Source organism: Cydia splendana, chromosome 21 (assembly GCF_910591565.1).
Source record: "Cydia splendana chromosome 21, ilCydSple1.2, whole genome shotgun sequence".
Taxonomy (NCBI): domain Eukaryota; kingdom Metazoa; phylum Arthropoda; class Insecta; order Lepidoptera; family Tortricidae; genus Cydia; species Cydia splendana.
The window spans coordinates 5,507,273-5,526,803 of NC_085980.1; the positions used below are offsets into that span (position 1 = coordinate 5,507,273).

General features: G+C 38.3%; 1 protein-coding gene across 1 annotated transcript in view; it reads left to right on the plus strand.

Moving 5' to 3' along the window:
- LOC134801180 (equilibrative nucleoside transporter 1) overlaps positions 1-19,107 on the plus strand; it is a 51,772-nt gene extending 32,665 nt beyond the window's left edge. Inside the window, exons 4-11 of the mRNA XM_063773727.1 lie at positions 2,815-2,927; positions 3,601-3,725; positions 5,558-5,703; positions 7,689-7,921; positions 9,508-9,700; positions 12,056-12,171; positions 18,004-18,215; positions 18,914-19,107. Coding sequence (XP_063629797.1) covers positions 2,815-2,927; positions 3,601-3,725; positions 5,558-5,703; positions 7,689-7,921; positions 9,508-9,700; positions 12,056-12,171; positions 18,004-18,215; positions 18,914-19,052 — 1,277 coding nt within the window. The 3' untranslated portion in view covers positions 19,053-19,107. The remainder of the gene's footprint in view (positions 1-2,814; positions 2,928-3,600; positions 3,726-5,557; positions 5,704-7,688; positions 7,922-9,507; positions 9,701-12,055; positions 12,172-18,003; positions 18,216-18,913) is intronic.
- The last annotated feature ends 424 nt before the right edge of the window (positions 19,108-19,531 follow it).

A 19,531-nucleotide genomic window follows, 5' to 3' on the forward strand; every position in this document is an offset into this window, starting at 1 on the left:
TAATTATAAATATTTTTAAATAAAATACTCCAGTAGTGGTCCTGATTGTGGGCGAAAGTTAAGCGGCCGCTCTGCCATATTAAATTTGTACGGGAGAGCATATGTGTGGTGACCTCGATTGACTTTGTGCTCCGTCTAGTACTGTAGTTGAGGTGATCTGTGTGTTTTCCCTATCAAAATCATCCTTTTAAAACTTTTATTAATTAAAAATATAAATAAATAAAAATAGAGCCATAAAGCGATACGTAAAAGTTAATTCTAACAGCCTTTGTAATGTCAGTATGATAACAAACTTTCTGCGACCCCACACGATCGGTATCCATAAAGACCAATTGAACTGACAGAAGTGCAAGAGTCAATGGGCTAATTCCCGTGATTGTAGTTCGCGCCACTACGAGCGTAATAACTTTATTTATAGCCGGCTCTACGATTGACATTGCTCACAAAACACGCGCCTAGGGCGAGCCAGTATAAGATTCGTAGCAGCGAGGTAGAGAGAGTACAAAACTTTTAGAAAAACTCTACACACTTTTGGAAATAAAGAGCAATCGACAAAACGAGTCGGTAGAGTTCAAAATACTTTTCAAAGGCTCGAACCTTTACAAAACACTAATAGTAGTAGCTATGAGTAATCAGATCAGGGTTCACATTTATAATTGAACATTGAGACGACCACTTAGTATGCGATAGCATTAGCAGGCTTAGAATTATTTGTTTACAAATAGAAGCAAACCTTGGTTTTTTATGTTAACAGTTTGCGCAAATGAGCAATACTTAAAAAAAAGCATTTTAATGCCAAAAATCAGAATCTTAATTGGGTTATTTTAATAGCACAAAGCGAAACAAACGTAAGCGTAGTTTGAAAAACAGTTTAGATTCTCGGATTTCTAGCCATATTCATTTCTTACAGAGGCACGTATCAATTTCCGTGGCGATTGAATATTTATTAATGTCATATATCATGATTACGGTTGTTGTCTTTTACAGACAGACCTTCGACATTTGGTTTATATAGGCACCATCGTCGACACAATTAACAAATCATTCGTATACCTTATTGTAACGAGATAAGAGCTACCAATGGTCACTTAAATGTTGTTATTGTACTTGAATCGTCCCACTACCCAACGCAGTGGCTGTAATTCCAATAATTCCAGTCACAAATCATCAAAGTGGGCACACGAACGCTTTACTAAAACACACGCAGGTTTTCTCAGTAAATCTGTGTGCACCTAAGTATCGCTACACTTAAAAACAAACTACGGGTTCTTTGTAGAGATTGGTTCATAACTCGTGACACTGGTGACCTCTGAGAGCATCTGAAGTGGTGGAAGGTACGGTTCGCCCCACACTAGCGTCTCCCGAGCGTCGGCGTGTAGTGGACTCTAAACTCTGGTGTGTGGTGACCCTAAACAGAACAAACAGGAGGCATATCCAGACAGAAGAAAGAAATTTCAAGGACAGACTACACCTGAACCAGTAGAGGTTCATTTTAGGTTATTTCATCACTTTTCAACAGGTGAAATTATCACTCAATTATCATCAATTATCAATTATCACTTGTCAGCGAGCATGTAATAAAATTCTCACCGTAGCGTCGACACTATTACTATGAAACACAAATACTTACATAGACTGAGCAATCATAATTTCGTAAATGCTTTTAGTTTTGCCGTAGTTTGTTGACACACGCAAGTTTTTTCAGTAAATCCGTGTGCACCTTATCATCAACCCTGCACAAAATACGGCCTAAAACACGAACTAGGTCGCGCCGTTGCCATGCATAATTTAAAAAGTTCTTGAGAAATGAAAGGATATTTTACCAAACATATCGAAAGTTGAGATTGAAGAACGGGTTGAGAGTTATAGGTCTGGGGTTAGTATACTTAAGTACACTAAGTTAAGTAAAGCCATACGAAAAAAAAAAAAAAACTTAAGTATGGGAAGGCAGGAGGCAGGGTATAATGAATAAAAATATTTATGCAGAAGGTATAGTCCTAAAGTGCACTCCTGGAGACCTGGAGACTCCGGCCTGCATGCCATTGGAGTCTCTCATAAAACTAAGATTGTTTATATATAATAAGTCGACTTACCTAATTTACAACTTTCACAGTACGAGTAAGGTAACGATATAATCGGGTAATACTCGTAAAAACAAAGACACCAAATAAAGTAAACACGTTACCTTATATTTTAATTACTCGACTTAATTTATTATTCGTAGTCGTAAAAACTGACTGCCGTCATTTATCACGTGATTCAGCGAAAAAGAAGCCGAAAATTGGGCTACAGAAAAAAAAATACTTTAAAGTTTTATTTTTAAGGAAGGGTCATGAATGTTATGATATTCATGCATGATTTACATCTACAGTCATATGTGTTTGTGTCCTGTGTTCCACCGTTTCGTCACAATGCGGGCAATTTTAGCAAATGTAGATTCAATCGATACGTTTTTTAAATGCAACATAGGCAACATTTTTAACCAATTTTGTAATACGAGATGTTGGTGATGTTGAACGGATGTTCATAGTGTTGTTGTGTTCCTGCCGGTGAGTAAGGTTGCCAGAGTTCAACAAGGGTGCGCGGAGTGTTAGGGTCGGCAAAGCGCATTGTACTTAACTCCTCCAGAGTTGCAGGTCGAAAGTATTGTGACAAGGTACAAAATGGGTCCTAAGTCATAAATTAAAACTTTCAACTGTACATAGGCTACGGAGACTGCTTACCATCAGGCAGGCCGCATGCTTGTTTGCGACTTAGTATTAAAAAAAAATAAGGAACGAATGCACATTATTAAAACTTTTTTTTTGTCTCCAGGTATAGCCATGGACCTAACTCCACCAAAGGACCGATGGCACCTCATCTACATAACCCTCTTGATACACGGGCTCGGCACGCTAACAGCTTGGAATATGTTCATCACAGCCAAGGTAATGACAACACCTGGTCAATGGAATCTTTACCTTTGTACCAATAGAAATTCTGTACAATTTTAGAGCATGTCATGTACTCGTTACGTGCTTCTAATTTCGTTTCACACATTTTTGACGAAGTGTTTTATCGCTCGACGCAAACGGAGGGGTGTTATGACATGTGTGTGAAACGTAGACTTGCTAAACCTTGTCTACTATTCTAAACATTGTTAATAATGGTCGCGATTTTCTAATATTAGTAATTATATATAGACAACTGTTTTGTAAAGTATCACCGCTTTTTAAAGCCAGGCAATATTGAGCAAGATTACGGTAATGGCATCGTATAGCTCCCAAGCGGGTGAATATATTTGAGTGCGCTTTCGATAAAGGATTTGTGATACACGCTGGTACCTAGCTCGCAGATCTTTACCAAGCAACAGGAAATAAAAGTCATACAAAAATCAGATATTGCGTCAAATATGTGTATAAAGAATTAGGCGGTCGCGTTCTGATTTTCTGCTCTGAAAATTGTATTAGCTATATTCTGATATAGCTAATACAATTCGTCGTTCGGGTCGTTTGCCGAATGAAAACAATATCGGCAACCTCATACTTTGATTTGGTGAACGACCCAGTGTGATTGCACCTTTAGGAAGTCTTTATAACATTTTCTTTTATCATTTTCCAGGACTACTTTACCACTTACAAACTGGTTAATACGTGGTACGAGGGCAAGTACATGGACTACACAGGGCTCGCCGCACAGATACCCAACTTCTTGTTCAGCTGGTTCAACGTGTTCGTAAGGATGGGGTGAGTGAGCTGGCTGTCTCTTTACCTTTACTCCATTTACTGGGACTGTCATCTTCTCCGAGGAGTTAGTGGCCGAACCACAGAATAAATAATAGTACTAGGTACAGAAGATTCACTCTCTAACAAAACGCGTCTGTTACGATTAGGACAGATATGGCCGCTAGGTGGCGCAAGCACCACGCGCGGCCTATGGCTAGCCACCAAAATTGGTGTGGCACGGATGTACTTGTAACTACTTGTTGCGAAGCGACGAAATCGCGGAGTGAGCTACGCCTGGCCGAACCCAATATCATCGGCGAAAGGAGACCCCACAGACTTCGCTGGTTTGGTGACCTATACTCAGAATGGGAGAGGATCGGGCTGTCAAGAGGGCGTTCTGGGGCCGACAGACTGGTAGCCGTCCGGTGGGTCGGCCCATGTATCGCTGGGAAGACAGTGTGACGGCGGATCTGCTTCAGCTTCGCGTCAGTAGAGTCTGTGCGGATACAGAAGAGTCGTGGAATTGTATGGGGCCCAATACATTCCACGACTCTTCTCTTTTCGAACAGACTCTAACTGGCAGGAAGTTGCGCAGCATCGGGACAGGTGGCACGCTATTGTTTCGGAGGCCAAGATTCTCCTTGGATCGCTGAGCCAAAACAGTTAGTCATCTTCTCCTTCGTTGCCCCGACGCTGAGGTTTTAAAAACCCAAAGATTTCAATAAAATCAACCACTCAATTACTGCTTGTATCCTGGATACCTTAAAAATAAATTCAAAATAAAATCGCTTTTAAAAAATAAACTCCGTCGGACGCTCCGGATTGTCGGAACCAGCTACAAACCAGGATGAATCCGAGGGAAACGGGATGGAAGAGTGATAGACATACAATAGCGTTTCGTTTCGTTTTATGCAAACGATTGTCATTTTCAAAATCATTTATTAAAAAAAAAAAACCAAAATATTACTTTGCTAATCCGCGAAAAGATAACGTGCTAGTCAATTAGTGCTAACCCGTTATACTTATTTGCGTATTTTTTACATGCGATTAATGTTCCCACCCTCCTTAGTTTTTTTTTTTTTTAATAAAATCGTGTCAATTTTCTCCAGACGCTTTTAAAAACCCCGTCTGACGCTCCGGATTGTCGGAACCAGCTCCAAACCAGGAATCCGAGGGAAACGGGATGGAAGAGTGATAGACATACAATAGCGTTTCGTTTCGTTTTATGCAAACGATTGTCATTTTCAAAATAATTTATTAAATCAAAATTAAAAACAAAATATTAATCGATATTAAACTTTCGTGAGACATATTTTAAATCTACCTGCCTACCTACTTTTCCTGTTGCTTACCAATAGCGACTAAAAATTCAAGTGAGTGAAACCGTTGTCGTATAAACAACCAAAATATTACTTTGTTAATCCGCGAAAAGATAAAGTGCTAGTCAATTAGTGCTAACCCGTCATACTTACCTGCGTATTTTTTTACATGCAATTAATGTTCCCACCCTCCCACCGCAAAAATGAATACGCAAATCAATGAAAATTATTTATTATTGAAATAACGCTATTCGGCTTAGGAAGGCAGAATTAATGTCTTAAAACCGAGCGTCTTTTTCTTCAGCGGGACCATAGCGCTGACTAGACGCCGAAGCACAAAAGGCGCTAGAAGTCGTCTTTCTGTGTCTAAGGATGGTATTCCACCTATCAAATCTCTTTGTCCAATGTGTATTGCGTCTCGCATTTTGCTCAATGAGAGTATGACATTGGACAAGTGGAATACCACCTTAAGCAATTCCTGTTTGTGGATTCCATAATTTATCAATTACTTATTTACTTATTATTTGTCTTCAGTGGGAACCTGACTACGCGCATCGTGTGGTCCCTCAGCATGGAGGTGCTGATATTCGTGTTCACCATCGTGATGGCCATGGTGGACAGCAGTCAGTGGCCGGGGATCTTCTTCTGGCTCACTCTCGTTTCCATCTTCTTGTTGAACAGTAAGTCAAAGTTGTTCAGCACGGTCTACATATTAACTTCGCAGAGTTTGCTTAAATGTCGAAGAAACACCTTGTACAGTAAGCAGCAGAAGTTGCTAAGCTGGCCAGGTGTTCAAAATTATCTTACCTCAGCATGGAGGTGCTGATATTCGTGTTCACCATCGTGATGGCCATGGTGGACAGCAGCTAGTGGCCGGGGATCTTCTTCTGGCTCACACTCGTGTCCATCTTCGTCTTGAACAGTTCACAGAGCTTGCTTAAACGTCGAAGAAACACCTTGTACAGTCAGCAGCAGAAGTTGCTAAGCGGGCAAGGTGTTCAAAATGATCTTGACGCGACTTATTGTTATGAAAATAAGAGCGTGTCAAGGTACAGTGCGACATAAAATAGTAAAAAATAAATGAGGGCGCCACTTTCTACGTAACTGTCATATTTTTGACGTAAAATGCTTAAACATGGCAATTACTATAGAATTTTTTTAGTCCCATTTTATTTAATTTCTACTATTTTATGTCGCACTATAATTTTGAACAAATCGCCCGCCTAGCAACTTCTGATGCTGTATAGGTAAATAAATACCTTATGTGATATCTTGGCTATAACCGCGAAAATAGAAGTTCCGTAAATTTCGAGCAACTACCTCTGTCACTCTAATTACTAATTACAGTAGACTAAAAGAGAAATATGCCCGGCATTTGCGAACTTCCGTGTTCGCGGTAGGCCCTCTGCCCACTTCCAACGCAGTGGCCTCGCTAAAACACGGCGTCGCCACATTTTACAGTGGGCAAAGTAAAGCTCTACTAAAACACACGCAGATTTCTTCCATAAATTTGTGTGCACCTAAGTTTTGCTACATTTATAGGTAATTCTTTATTTCACTTCATCGGTAAAGTTGACGAAATATAAAGTGAGCCGATCTTGTTCAAACTTGTCCGAGAGATCGGCTCACTTTATATTTGGTCAACCTAACTATGTTGGTAAAGCGGCGAGATATTTTTTTCCGTACCCAAAGGGTAAAAACGGGACCCTATTACTAAGACTCCACTGCCCGTCTGTCACCAGTCTGTATCTCATGAACCGTGATAGCTAGACAGTTGAAATGTTCACAGAAGATGTATTTCTGTTGCCGCTATTCTATTCTATTCTAAATACTGAAAAGTACGGAACCCTCGGTGGGCGAGTCCGACTCGCACTTGTTCGGTTTTTTTTTAAGATATTTTTATAAATAATTTGCAGATCATACTAATGTCATCCTCCTTCCTGTCACAAATGACAAATAGCGAGTTTGACAAGCGAGCTGTCATCTCAGTTAACAAAACACTTCACACGGCCATTATCCAATCACGGCTTTGGACCTCCTCGGTTCACTCAATTGACTGTGATAACAGTGACAGTTATTGATGGAGTACTATGAATTACAAAGAATATTATATTTATTTTGAGATACTTAAATGTCCTTGAGTTGACAAATATAAATTTCTTTATATTCTGACATTTCTGGCAAAAAAATTCTTAAATCATAAAATAAATTTAAACTGGATATCACTTTGAATTTGTGTTAAGGCTAAATACTTATGTTAGGTCAGATTGATTTGTGGTGATGCTGGATTAGATTTTATTCAGAGCAAACTATGTAATCGTTAAGCATATTCGTTATTTTGGAAATATTAAGTGACATAACTAAATAATTACACCATTATATAAGAGTTGCTCGTTAGAAGATCGATTACAAAATATCGGTATTCAGCATAAAATTGACAAAAATAAATGGACTACCCGACTGACGAACATGTCAATAATTTCACCCTATTCGAACAAGACTCTTATATTCAACCTAAAGGTTCCGTCACACAGGCGAGTTTTCCGGGCGGGGCGCGGCGTGAGCGTTTTATATATAAAAGCGGCGCGCCCCGCTCACGCCCTGCCCGGAAAACGCGCCCGTGTGACGAAGCTTTAAATTTTTAATTCATTAATTATAATTTCAGGCTGTAACGCAATCTTCCAAAACTCCGTGTACGGCGTCGCGGCCCGCCTCCCGCCGCAGTACACCGGCGCCGTCGTGCTCGGCTCCAACGTGTGCGGCACCCTCGTGGTGCTGGTGGAGTGGGCCTCCGCCAGCATCGGCGGCAGCAAGCGGACGGCCGCTATCTACTACTTCATCGCTGGGATGTTCGTGCTGCTAATATGCTTCGACACTTACTTCGCGATGCCTTTAAATGTGAGTTAGGTTAACTAATAACAGTGTTTAGTTCTAAGCGTGGTACGGTGGTAGTATTGATGGGAGCCAATCGAGCTAAACGGACGGCGGCCCTCTTTCGTATTACTACTAAAGGTAACACAAACTACGGGCAAACTCGGCTCCGCTCGGCTCAGCATTACTCCGAGCAATTATTAGAGTTGGCACCACTTGACGTTCTTTTGCGTGCACGACCACAGATAAGATAATGACTTGAATTTTGACAACCCTAAATAGCCGAAAGGGATATTGCCATACATTAGAAATGGATAGCATGATTCGTCCCTGAATCGCTGTCAAACTTCGGTTTTGTAGGAAGTGTCCTTTCTGTACGGTAGTACTATTATTTATTCTGTGCTAAAGGTAAGTGTCTGCACTAACCTGTATATGCAGAAAATGGGTTGGCTTTTGTTATAAGCACTGTCCGTAGTTCTTAATGAAATGCCAATCAAGTTGTGTAAAGTATTCATCCAGATCTTTCCCATACTATCTTATGCTGGATAGAAATTATGTTTCCTGTTTTAGTTGAGAAATAAAAATTTAAATTGAAATTATTTATTGAGTTGTGTATGTAGTTTTAATTCAGCCCACTTCGCAATGCAGTTTCATTGTAGTTTTATTTTTGTTGCTGTTTTTAAAGTGGGCAAATTGACGCTCTACTTATTTATTGCACGCATGTTTATTTATGAATTTGTGTGCACCTAAGTGTAGCTACATTTTTTCTAAAAGCTATCAAGATTCATTTTGTATTAGATGTGTAAACTGTGAGATAAATTCGTGTTTCCAATCCGACAGTTAATGAAGATGGCGCTATAACGTAACTTGGGTTGTCAAAATTGACGTTTCACAATTGTAAGATGTCCCCTAATATTTATTTATTTATTTATTTATTTATTTATTTATTTATTTATAACAAAACATAATGGAGGCGTACAGCGCCATCTTCGTTAGCTGACAAACTTGGGGGCATGTTTTTTTTGAACTTCACCTTTAATACAGACAAAGAGACGGATTTCAAACATTTAACCGGACTCAATCTAATGCGATGTAAATTTGTCGTGATTACAGGCAAAGAGAATAGAGTGTATAGAGACGGATTGTCAAAGTAAATTATGTAGCCACCGTAAATTTACTGCCATCTTTCGACAGAACATAAAACTGTTAGAACGTCATTTGACTTTGATCCTTATTCTTTCACTGATATGTGTTAAGGTTAACTTATTAAATATTAATATTAACGCCATCTACTCGACTATAGGCCAAAGGTATGGTGCAATCTCATCGAGCGATGGCGCCATAACCTTCAGTCTACCTCGAGTAGATGGCGTTAATATTTAACATGTTAACACATATCAGTGAAAGAATAATGATCAAAGTCAAATGGCGTTCTAAAGATGGCAGTAAATGTAAGTAGCTACATAATTTACCATGACAGTAACTCTCTTTTTCAAATTTTCTTTGATACAGATTAATGAATCTTTGAAGCTGATAAACATTAACTTGTAACCCCGTATAAGTCTTTTATTTGGTTACGTTCAGGTTATTAACTTTTTTAAATTTATTTCCAGAGATTCTACCGCTACCACGACACGCTACAGCAGCGTACGTTACGCGTGAATCCGGCGCTGGCCGCCACAGGACAAGAAGACACAAAGAAGAAAACACCATACACAACCATCATCCGGCAATCCTGGGTGCAGCTGTATAATATATGGCTGGTGTTCTTCGTGTCGCTGGCCGTGTTCCCCAGTGTTCATTCTGGTATGTTGTTCTATTTACCCGATATACGCAAGACACCATGAAAACACCCTACACAACCATCATCTGGCAATCCTGGGTGCAGCTGTATAATATATGGCTCGTGTTCTTCGTGTCGCTGGCCATGTTCCCCAGTGTGCATTCTGGTATGTTGTTCTATTTACCCTATATACGCAAGACACCATGAAAACACCCTACACAACCATCATCTGGCAATCCTGGGTGCAGCTGTATAATATATGGCTCGTGTTCTTCGTGTCGCTGGCTGTGTTCCCCAGTGTGCATACTGGTATAGATAAAATTCTTTCAACTGAGCTTGTTCACTTACCTGTACTAACAATGGCATTGTTCTATTACAATCCTATTATCTGCTTTTGTTCTCGTAGGCGCCAACCAATTTACTTACAAAATAAGTTAGAAGTACATTGCATGTAAATTGAATTCTAAACCTTATTTCTTGTTGAATGGGGTTAAAATGGTCTAAAAAGATAATATCATATTCAATCTTTTGGAAAGTCACATGCACCTTAGCCACGACAGGTGTCGATGGTTGTTAAATGCAAAAAAACTTGGGTTAGCCATTATTTAGTTAGTGTATTTTGTAGTCTATTGTTTAAAGAAATAGAGTCGTTAATCTATACTAACATTTCAAGGCGGTTATGATCTGCTTTTACTACGAGGGGATTATCCTTATTTGTGGTTTACCACTCAATGGTATTGTATTCTTGAGACTCTTTGAGTAAACTAGCTCAGATCGCTTGATTCACACTATATGTTGTTCTATTTACCCGATATACGCAAGACACCATGAAAACACCCTACACAACCATCATCCGACAATCCTGGGTGCAGTTGTATAATATATGGGTCGTGTTCTTCGTGTCGCTGGCCGTGTTCTCCAGTGTGCATTCTGGTATGTTGTTCTATTTACCCTATATACTTACGCAAGACACCATGAAAACACCCTACACAACCATCATCCGGCAATCCTGGGTGCAGCTGTATAATATATGGCTCGTGTTCTTCGTATCGCTAGCTGTGTTCCCCAGTGTGCATTATGGTATGTTAACAATACAGGGTGGCTAAAAAATAAGTGCATTCCCGTTGCCAGGGAGGTTTTGGGATTATACTGAGCAACTTTTACTATGGGATCAACCTCGAAATCGCGAAAAAAAAATTGGCTGGTTTTCATACATTTTGGCTGGTCTATTTTCTATGGGAGGGTTGGTCCCACAGTAAAAGTTGCTCAGTATAATCCCAAAACCTCCCTGGCAACGGGGATGCACTTATTTTTTGGTAGAAGAGATAGTCTAAGAAAAATTCGTGCTTTGAAGTTAACAGGTTTACTACAATAACTATTTGCCTAAGGGTGGTATTCCATCTGTCCAATATCTTGGTCAAATGTCATTGCATCTAACTCTCTCATAAAGTAAAATGTGAGACAAAATTCACATTGGACAAAGAAATTGGATAGGTGGAATACCGCCCTAAGGGCAGCACTAGGTCTTTTAATCTCATAAACTACTATTTTAATCGACATTTTTTTTGTTACTGGTTTCAATAATTTTTTCTGACACTTACAAATATTCGTTACAATGGTAACAATAAAAAAAACGCGGCTTGTTTTTCCTTGTTTGTTTGGCGGTTTTGTATGGCGGTGGTGGAGTATCCATCAACATTAAAGTTTTCTTGTCTTAAATGATCATATACTTATGCCCACTCCCAACGCAGTGGCCTCACTTAAACTTGGTGTTGCCCACATTTTACACAGTGGGCACAAAAACGCTTGCTAAAACACACGCAGGTTTTCTATAAATCTGTGTGCACCTAAGTTTTGCTACATTTAAACAAAATCCTCAAGTGATTTCAACTAAAGCCGCTACTACTGAAATATGTTAAGATTTCTTTCTTTACTAGCGTTAAGAATCAGAATCAAGTATTTTATTCGTGATAAACTATAAATAAAACTAAAATTACAGTTAAGATGTATGTATACAGGACATAAACTACAGTACCCATACCCATGAGTCACTGACTGTCAAAATTGACATATACGCCAACGTGAAGGTAATTTCCTTCTATACATCTCGCTCGCACTAATATGTCGGTACGAGTGACATGCATAGAAAGTAAGTTACGTTCACGCTAGAGTTTATGTCAGTGCCAAACTGGTGGTAGCCACACAGATCTATTGTCCATTTTAAGATTGAATCAATCAATCAATCAATCAAACTTGACATTACATTACATGTCAACACATTTTTTACACATTCTATCTACATTATTATTTAAAGTGTCTAAATTATAAAGATGCTAAAATTGTGCAAAACAACAAACTTAAACTGTTTCATTCTCCAGATGTGAAAGCCAGCACGCCAGGTTTCCTCGGAGACAACTTCATGAGGCTGACCTGCTTCCTCACCTTCAATCTAACTGCCATGATTGGAAACATCACTGCCAGTCTGTTCCCATATGTAAGTATATACTCGTTATATTTTCGCATGCTTTTCTTTCTCAGGGCATCTCAAATGTTTGTTTAAATTTTAGAAGTTGACTTGTGCTTTACTGCAAGAAGATATATTCGATTCTGAAAACTATGCAAGTATTATAATGTTGATAACATTCACTACCTTGGAAATTGTATTAAATCTAAATCAATAGTCGTTGTAAATATTCTATAGACTTATTAAGTTTGAGTTTTTAATCTGTGTATGGGTGATATTCCATCTGTCCAATTTCTTGGTCTAATGTGTATTTGCGTCTCACATTTTGCTTGATGAGAGTGTGAGACGCAATAACATTTGACCAAGAATTTCTTGGTCCAATGTGTATTTGCGTCTCACATTTTGCTTAATGAGAGAGTGAGACGCAATAACATTGGACCAAGGAATTGGACAGGTACCACCCTATGCTAAGTGGTCACGTCAAGTTCTAAGTCAAGAAAATCATACAATGTCATTAACAAGTGTACAAACTTAACGTGGTTTTAGATGTATTTCTAACGGCCTCCTAGCCTAGTCGGTAGTGACCCTGCCTGCGAAGCAGAAGGTCCCGGGTTCGAATCCTGGCAAGGGCATTTATTTGTGTGTTTATCACAAATAAAGGGCATTTATTTGTGTGTTTATTACAAATATTTGTTCCTGAGTTATGGATGTTTTCTATATAGAATGTATAAGTATTCATGTATATGTGTATATTATAGTCGTCTAGTACCCACAACACAAGCCTTATTGACCTTACTGTGGGACTAGGTCGATCTGTGTAAAAAATTGTCCTATAATATTTATTTATTTGGTCTGTAAAATATGATGAGTATAGTATAGTAATACTGCGGCGGTAGCACGGTCGCATTTTTCTCGCTTGTCACCATGCCTGTCACGTTCTAACAAATATGTAAGTGCGAAAGTGACGGGCATAGCGATAGGCGATAAAAATGAACCGTGCTGCGCCCGCTGGTTAGATATTATTAAGTAGTAATTAGACAGTAGTTAGCCCACTTCGCAATGCAGTTACATTGTAGTTTTATTTTTGTTGCTGTTTTTAAAGTGGGCAAATTGACGCTTTACTTATTGATCACGCATGTTTTTTTATAAATTTGTGTGCACCTAAGTTTAGCTACATTTTTGTGTAAATATGTCTAGTTATTAGTTTTGGTTGTTATTGCTAAATAAAAAAAGTATTTTAGCTTATAAGTAATGTCTACCTTTCTTAGGGTGGCTTAACTTTCCTAAGGGTGGTATTCCACCTGTCCAATTTCTATGTCCAATGTGTATTTTGTCTCATATTTTGCTTAATGAGAGAGTGAGACGCTAGGTTACATATCAGAATACCGAAAATTCATTTACCTAATGTCGAATCACCTATGCTCGATTCACCTATTTTTTAATTACCTAACGATCATTTTACCTAAACATTGAATGACCTAAGTTTATAATACCTAAACTCAATTAACCTAATGGATGAAACACCTAATTAACGTTTTACCTAATGCACATTTTACCTAACGCACGTTTTACCTAAAGCTATTATACCTAATGCATGAAACACCTAAAGCTGACATACCTAATGGACGATCCACCTAAAGCTGATATACCTAATGAACGATATACTTAAAGTTGTTTTACCTAATGGATAAAATACCTAAAACTGTTATACCTAACTAACGAAATACCTAAAATCGATATTCCTAAAGGACGAAATACCTAAAATCGATATACCTAATGCATGTTATACCGACAGTCGATATACCTAATGGACGATATGCCTAAAGTTGATTTACCTATTGAACGAAATACCTAGAGCTAATATACCTAACGCACGTAACACATAAAGTCGATATACCTAATGCACGAAATACCTAAGGCTGGTATATGTTTTAACGAACGAAATACCTATAGCTAATACCTTCAAACAGGTAGGGTACCTACATTATTGTAGGTACCATAAATTTAGGTACCTACATTCCAAAATTTGGGCCATAATAAACTCGAATATCTTCAATCAGGTGTGACTATTATTGAATGCCGGAGTTTTAAGTAAAAATATTCCATAAAGTGATTAAAAAATTTCAGACAAAATCAGCAAAAAGAAAATTGGTATTAATAGTTTATTGCTTTATCAAGGGTTTGAACTTGTGGCCATAAATGTTGTAGTTAGGGTAATTCCAGGGTAGAAGGCCATAGTTTTTTTAGAACGCGATAAAAAATAAGTTTACATGTAATTAAAATAAACACAGTTATATACAATTATACAGTTAATACAGTTATATAAAGCTCAAAAAGTGCTACTTTACGTAGCTGTTTAGCGTGCAGAAAGTTGGTTTTCGCGAACTACAGCTTTTCAATTTTTTTTAAATTTATACTTGTCCAATTCATGACTACTTATTGATGAGTGTTAATATTAGTTTCCTTTAAACGTCGTAATCAACATAAAAACCTACTGTTAATGTAAGAAAATATACATATTTCATATTTTATTACTTACCTCTTCATCATTATAACACGTTTATTTTTTTAATATTGAATATTGAAAAACCGTTCTTAATAAGTTGTCTGAATGGAACGGAATAGCTGTCGAAACGCCTGTCAAAGAAGAGGCGTTTTTTCTTACTGCCTGTTTTAAGTTTCACATTCTAATTTATTTTTGACTGCGCATAAACATTATATGATTTAAACTATATTTTGCTTTTTCTTTTAGAGTTTTTAATTTTAATCTGAATTTAATCAATAAATGTATGAATTTTATCATTTATTAATTGTATTATAGGTGGGTCATTCCACCGTTTCGGGTGTTACACTTGAACTCTTAAAATAAGGTTTTATTCGATATTGTAACAGGAACTAGGAGGTTATAACTATTGATTCATCTACTACTTTGATAATATTTTCTTTTCCTGTACACACATAATTAAAGTATAAGAGCAATAACGAGAGAATCACTAAAAAGTAGCTGTTTCGGGCGTTACGGGAATTGGCCTATACCTTCGGACCATCAGTACCAAAATGCATAATTTAGCGAATTTTGTCAAGTAACCTCCAGTTTTATTTATGTCAAGTAATAATAGTTAGTATAGTCTACTGAAACACCGAAGTAACACTTAGTATCACTTTTCAATTAATTTTAATAAAATAAATTACCTGTTTCGGGTGTTACTCATGGTTCGTTTCGGGTGTTACGAGTACGAAATTAAGACAGATTTATACGAAATTATGGCTCATTTTATTTAAATTATTGTCTTTTTAATAAATTCGATTAAAAACATAAGTAATAAATGCTGAATTATTATAAAATACATTAATCTTAACAATAAAAACTGTTTCTCGAAAATATCATAATTATTTTTCTTTCGATGCGAATATTACCGAAAATATTCACTTAATCAAAAAATGGTCGATGGTGACACCTATTCATTTTGAAAGATCTATCCAACGACACCCCACGTCACAGGATTAAAGTCGCAAAAAAATTAAAAATATTTTGTACAGGAGCAAACCTAAAAAATTCTTTTTTTGTAATTTTTGTGTTACTACTTTGTCGCCATGATTGATTTATGTATCCATGACAAATTGCAGCTTTCTAGCACTAACCATCACGGAGAAAAGCCGGGGACGGACAGGCGGACGATCAACACGTTTCGGGTGTTACACAACTTCAAACTTTAAAACATACGACTAAAGCAGACGCTAAAACAACAACTATTACACATTTGTATAGGTTCACATCATAGCCTTTCTTTGGCAAAACATGTTTGGCTATAGTTAATTACGGGAAAAGTTACACATACTTTTATCTCTTTTTCGTTTCGGGTGTTACTTTGAGACCACAGTCTAGAATACTCTTCTAAAAACCGATTAATCCATGCTTTTTAATATTTTTAAAGACAAATTATAAAATTACGATATTTTACCTGAAATAACTGCGGGAAATTTGTAACAGTTTACAGTTACTTTCTTTTTAATTAGTCTTGCCAATATCGCTGTATAAAATTAGTTTTACGCCTATCATTTAAACGTTGCGATCGAGTACATGAAAAACATGTAAAAATTGTTTTTTTTTCGGTTTTTTTTCTGACATGAAGGATTGGTATGTTTTCTATGGAAATAGGTTAGTGTTGACTTCTTAAACTAATTTTCATTTTTGAACCCTTGGTAGCGTTTATTATGGAATGACCCAGGTATCTATTAATTAGATATAATATTATTTTTATTTTTGTTATTAATGCTATATTTACTTACATTATCTGCAGTAAATGATTTTTTATAACGACTTTAGGTATTTCGTTCATTACATACAGTCAACAGTAAAAATATCGGTGTAGCCATTGACATAGATATCTAGGGACTGACTGGCTTTACGGGCAATAATAATCAGGCATGACAGGGGCCAGTATAGCGGTGTGAAACCGCTACAACGCGATTGGTTGATGAGTTCGCATTATGTGCGCGATTGGTTGATGAGTTCGCATCATGCGCGCGATTGGTTGATGAGTTCACATTACGCGCGCTATTGGTCGCAACTAGTTGCGTTAGACTGCATGATTGGCTGGAATTCGTGAGTAACACTGCTGAACTAATACCATTTTTAGTGCCCGTAAAGCCCGTCCTTAGATATTCTACGTCAATGGGTGTAGCCAACTTATTCAAAAATATGTCCCATAGTTCTTGATTCGCTGACATAAGAGCTATGGGACATATTTTTGAGATGATTTGTGCACCCATATTTTTACAGTTAACAGTACCTAATAGGTATATCAACTTTATGTGTTACGTGCTTTAGGTATATTAACTTTAGGTATTTCGTTCAATAGGTAAATCAACTTTAGGGATATCGTACATTAGGTATATCGACTTTCGGTATTACGTGGATTAGGTATATCGACTTTAGGTATTCCGTCCTTTAGGGATATCGACTTTAGGTATTTCGTTCGTTAGGTATAACAGTTTTAGGTATTTTATTCATTAGGTAAATCAACTTTAGGTATATCGTTCATTAAGTATATCAGCTTTAGGTGGATCGTCCATTAGGTATGTCAGCTTTAGGTGTTTCATGTATTAGGTAAATCGGTTTTAGGTATTTCAAGCATTAGGTGTATCAAGTTTAGGTAGATCGACCATAGGTATTCTGAGCTTAGGTAAAAAAAATATAGGTGAAACGTGCATTAGGTAATTCGTTCATTAGGTGTTATGAGCTTAGGTTAATAAACCATTAGGTGTTTAAAAAAATAGGTGAATCGAGCATAGGTGATTCGACATTAGGTAAATCAACTTTCGGTATTCTGATATGTAACCGAGACGCTATGACATTGGACCAATATATATTGGAATGGAATACCACCCTTAGTCCGTTCACGCAAGGGCATTTAGGCAGGGCAAGAGTAGGTACCCCTTACATTTCATTAACCTTTTGAACGCCATAGACGGCAATTGACGACAACGCAAAGTCGTGACAACGACGCTAAAGACGGCATTTGACGTCGATCGTTTTTTGATGAAAATCTGCTGAAAAACACCCCACTTTTAGGTTGGCTTTATTTAACAAAACTGAATTTTACCCCCGTGGCGTCAGTGGCACGGCAAATGGGTGCGCCGTATGGCGTTCAAAAGGTTAAATTGTCAACATTCGGCTTCGCATATGCTTCCCAAATGTTCAGGACACCATAACCTACATAGCTATAAAATACAAAACCTCTGTAAAATCTTGTCTCTTGCTCTTTCAAACAAACGAATAGTTACAACGATTATCAACAGCATTTCACTTTTGACAGACGTTTATATGTAATGCTTTGATGTTATAATATTTATTTTCAGCCCACAAAACGCTGGCTGTCCATCTTCACGACCGCCCGCCTGGTGTTCATACCATTCTTCCTTCTCTGCAACTACCAACCTAAACTAGAAGGTGGTGTGACGCGGACACTACCTGTACTTATAAACAATGATATTGTGTATTGGGTCGGCGCAGTGCTGCTGGGGTGGAGTTCCGGACATGGCAGCTCCTTGGGGATGATGTATGTTAGCGGGTAAGTCTACTAATGTTTGCTTAGTATGTTAAAAGTCAGTTTCATCAACCACAACGTGGTCTTCATTCCATTCTTCCTTCTCTGCAACTGCCAACCCAAACTGGAAGGTGGCGTGACGCGCACGCTCCCAGTACTTATAAACAATGATATTGTGTATTGGATCGGCGCAGTGCTGTTGGGGTGGAGTTCTGGACATGGCAGCTCCTTGGGGATGATGTATGTTAGCGGGTAAGTCTACTAATGTATGTTAAAAGTCATTAAAGTTAGTTTAATTAACCACAATCGATAGCTCTAGAGCTCCGGCTCGGTCTGTGTAAACGTGCCTCGGCCGCATTGCCTCGGGCGAGGCGTCTCCACCGACCGAGCTGCTCCGCGCGGCAACATCCTCGCGAGGCGGCTCGTTCTGTGTGGCCTAATGACGTTATATGTGAAATTGCGCTGTCAATTTTGTTTTAATCGCTATTACGGACGCTCAGGTAGACACCAGAATAAAACGTATAGTACAACAGAAAAAATAAAATGTAACTATAAAATTCTCACGGAAGTTATGTTATTAAAAAAATTCCATACTAAATTGTTGCCATGTTTACGCATTTTACGTCAAAAATGTGAAAGTTACGTAGGAAGGGGGGGGGGGGGGGGCTCAATAATGTTCTACAATTTCTCGTCGGACTATACTTATATCCTTTTATTTCCAGTATGGTGGCACCCGAGCACGCGGCCACGGCCGGCATGCTGGGCGGCGCCACGCTGGTGACCGGCATCACGTGCGGACTCATCTTCGCCTTCTTCGCGCCCGTGCCCATTGTCACCTCCGCGCTGTGGAGCTCCGCCTAGCGCTGGGCCGACTACCTCCACGGCCTGTGGACTATCATTGTGAGACTTGTCACCCAGTGATACGGGGATTAGGCGAGAGTGACAGTGTTCGCAGTGCTCGGTGTTGCTAGGACGAGATATTACGTCACACTAGTACTCTAATGATCGATGTACAGTGAGCTGCGAAATTGCATGGAGACATTGTGAATGAATTCATTGATAAAGTCACCATCCACTTTTGCAGCTGATGGTACGACAACAGTATACAGCGTTACTACGTGAGTGTTACGAGGGATCGCCTTTTAAAATATAGATTAAATCCGACTCTTCAAGCTAGTAACGACAACTAAACAGTGTTCAATGTTGCTATACTATCCACATAACAAAAAGATGACCGAGATCATATCGTCCCCTGCCTGCTATATGGCCACGTCTCTAAATTTATGATCATTGGAGATTCAACTTTAATTAAAAATAATAAAGTTAAGATTTCAATAATC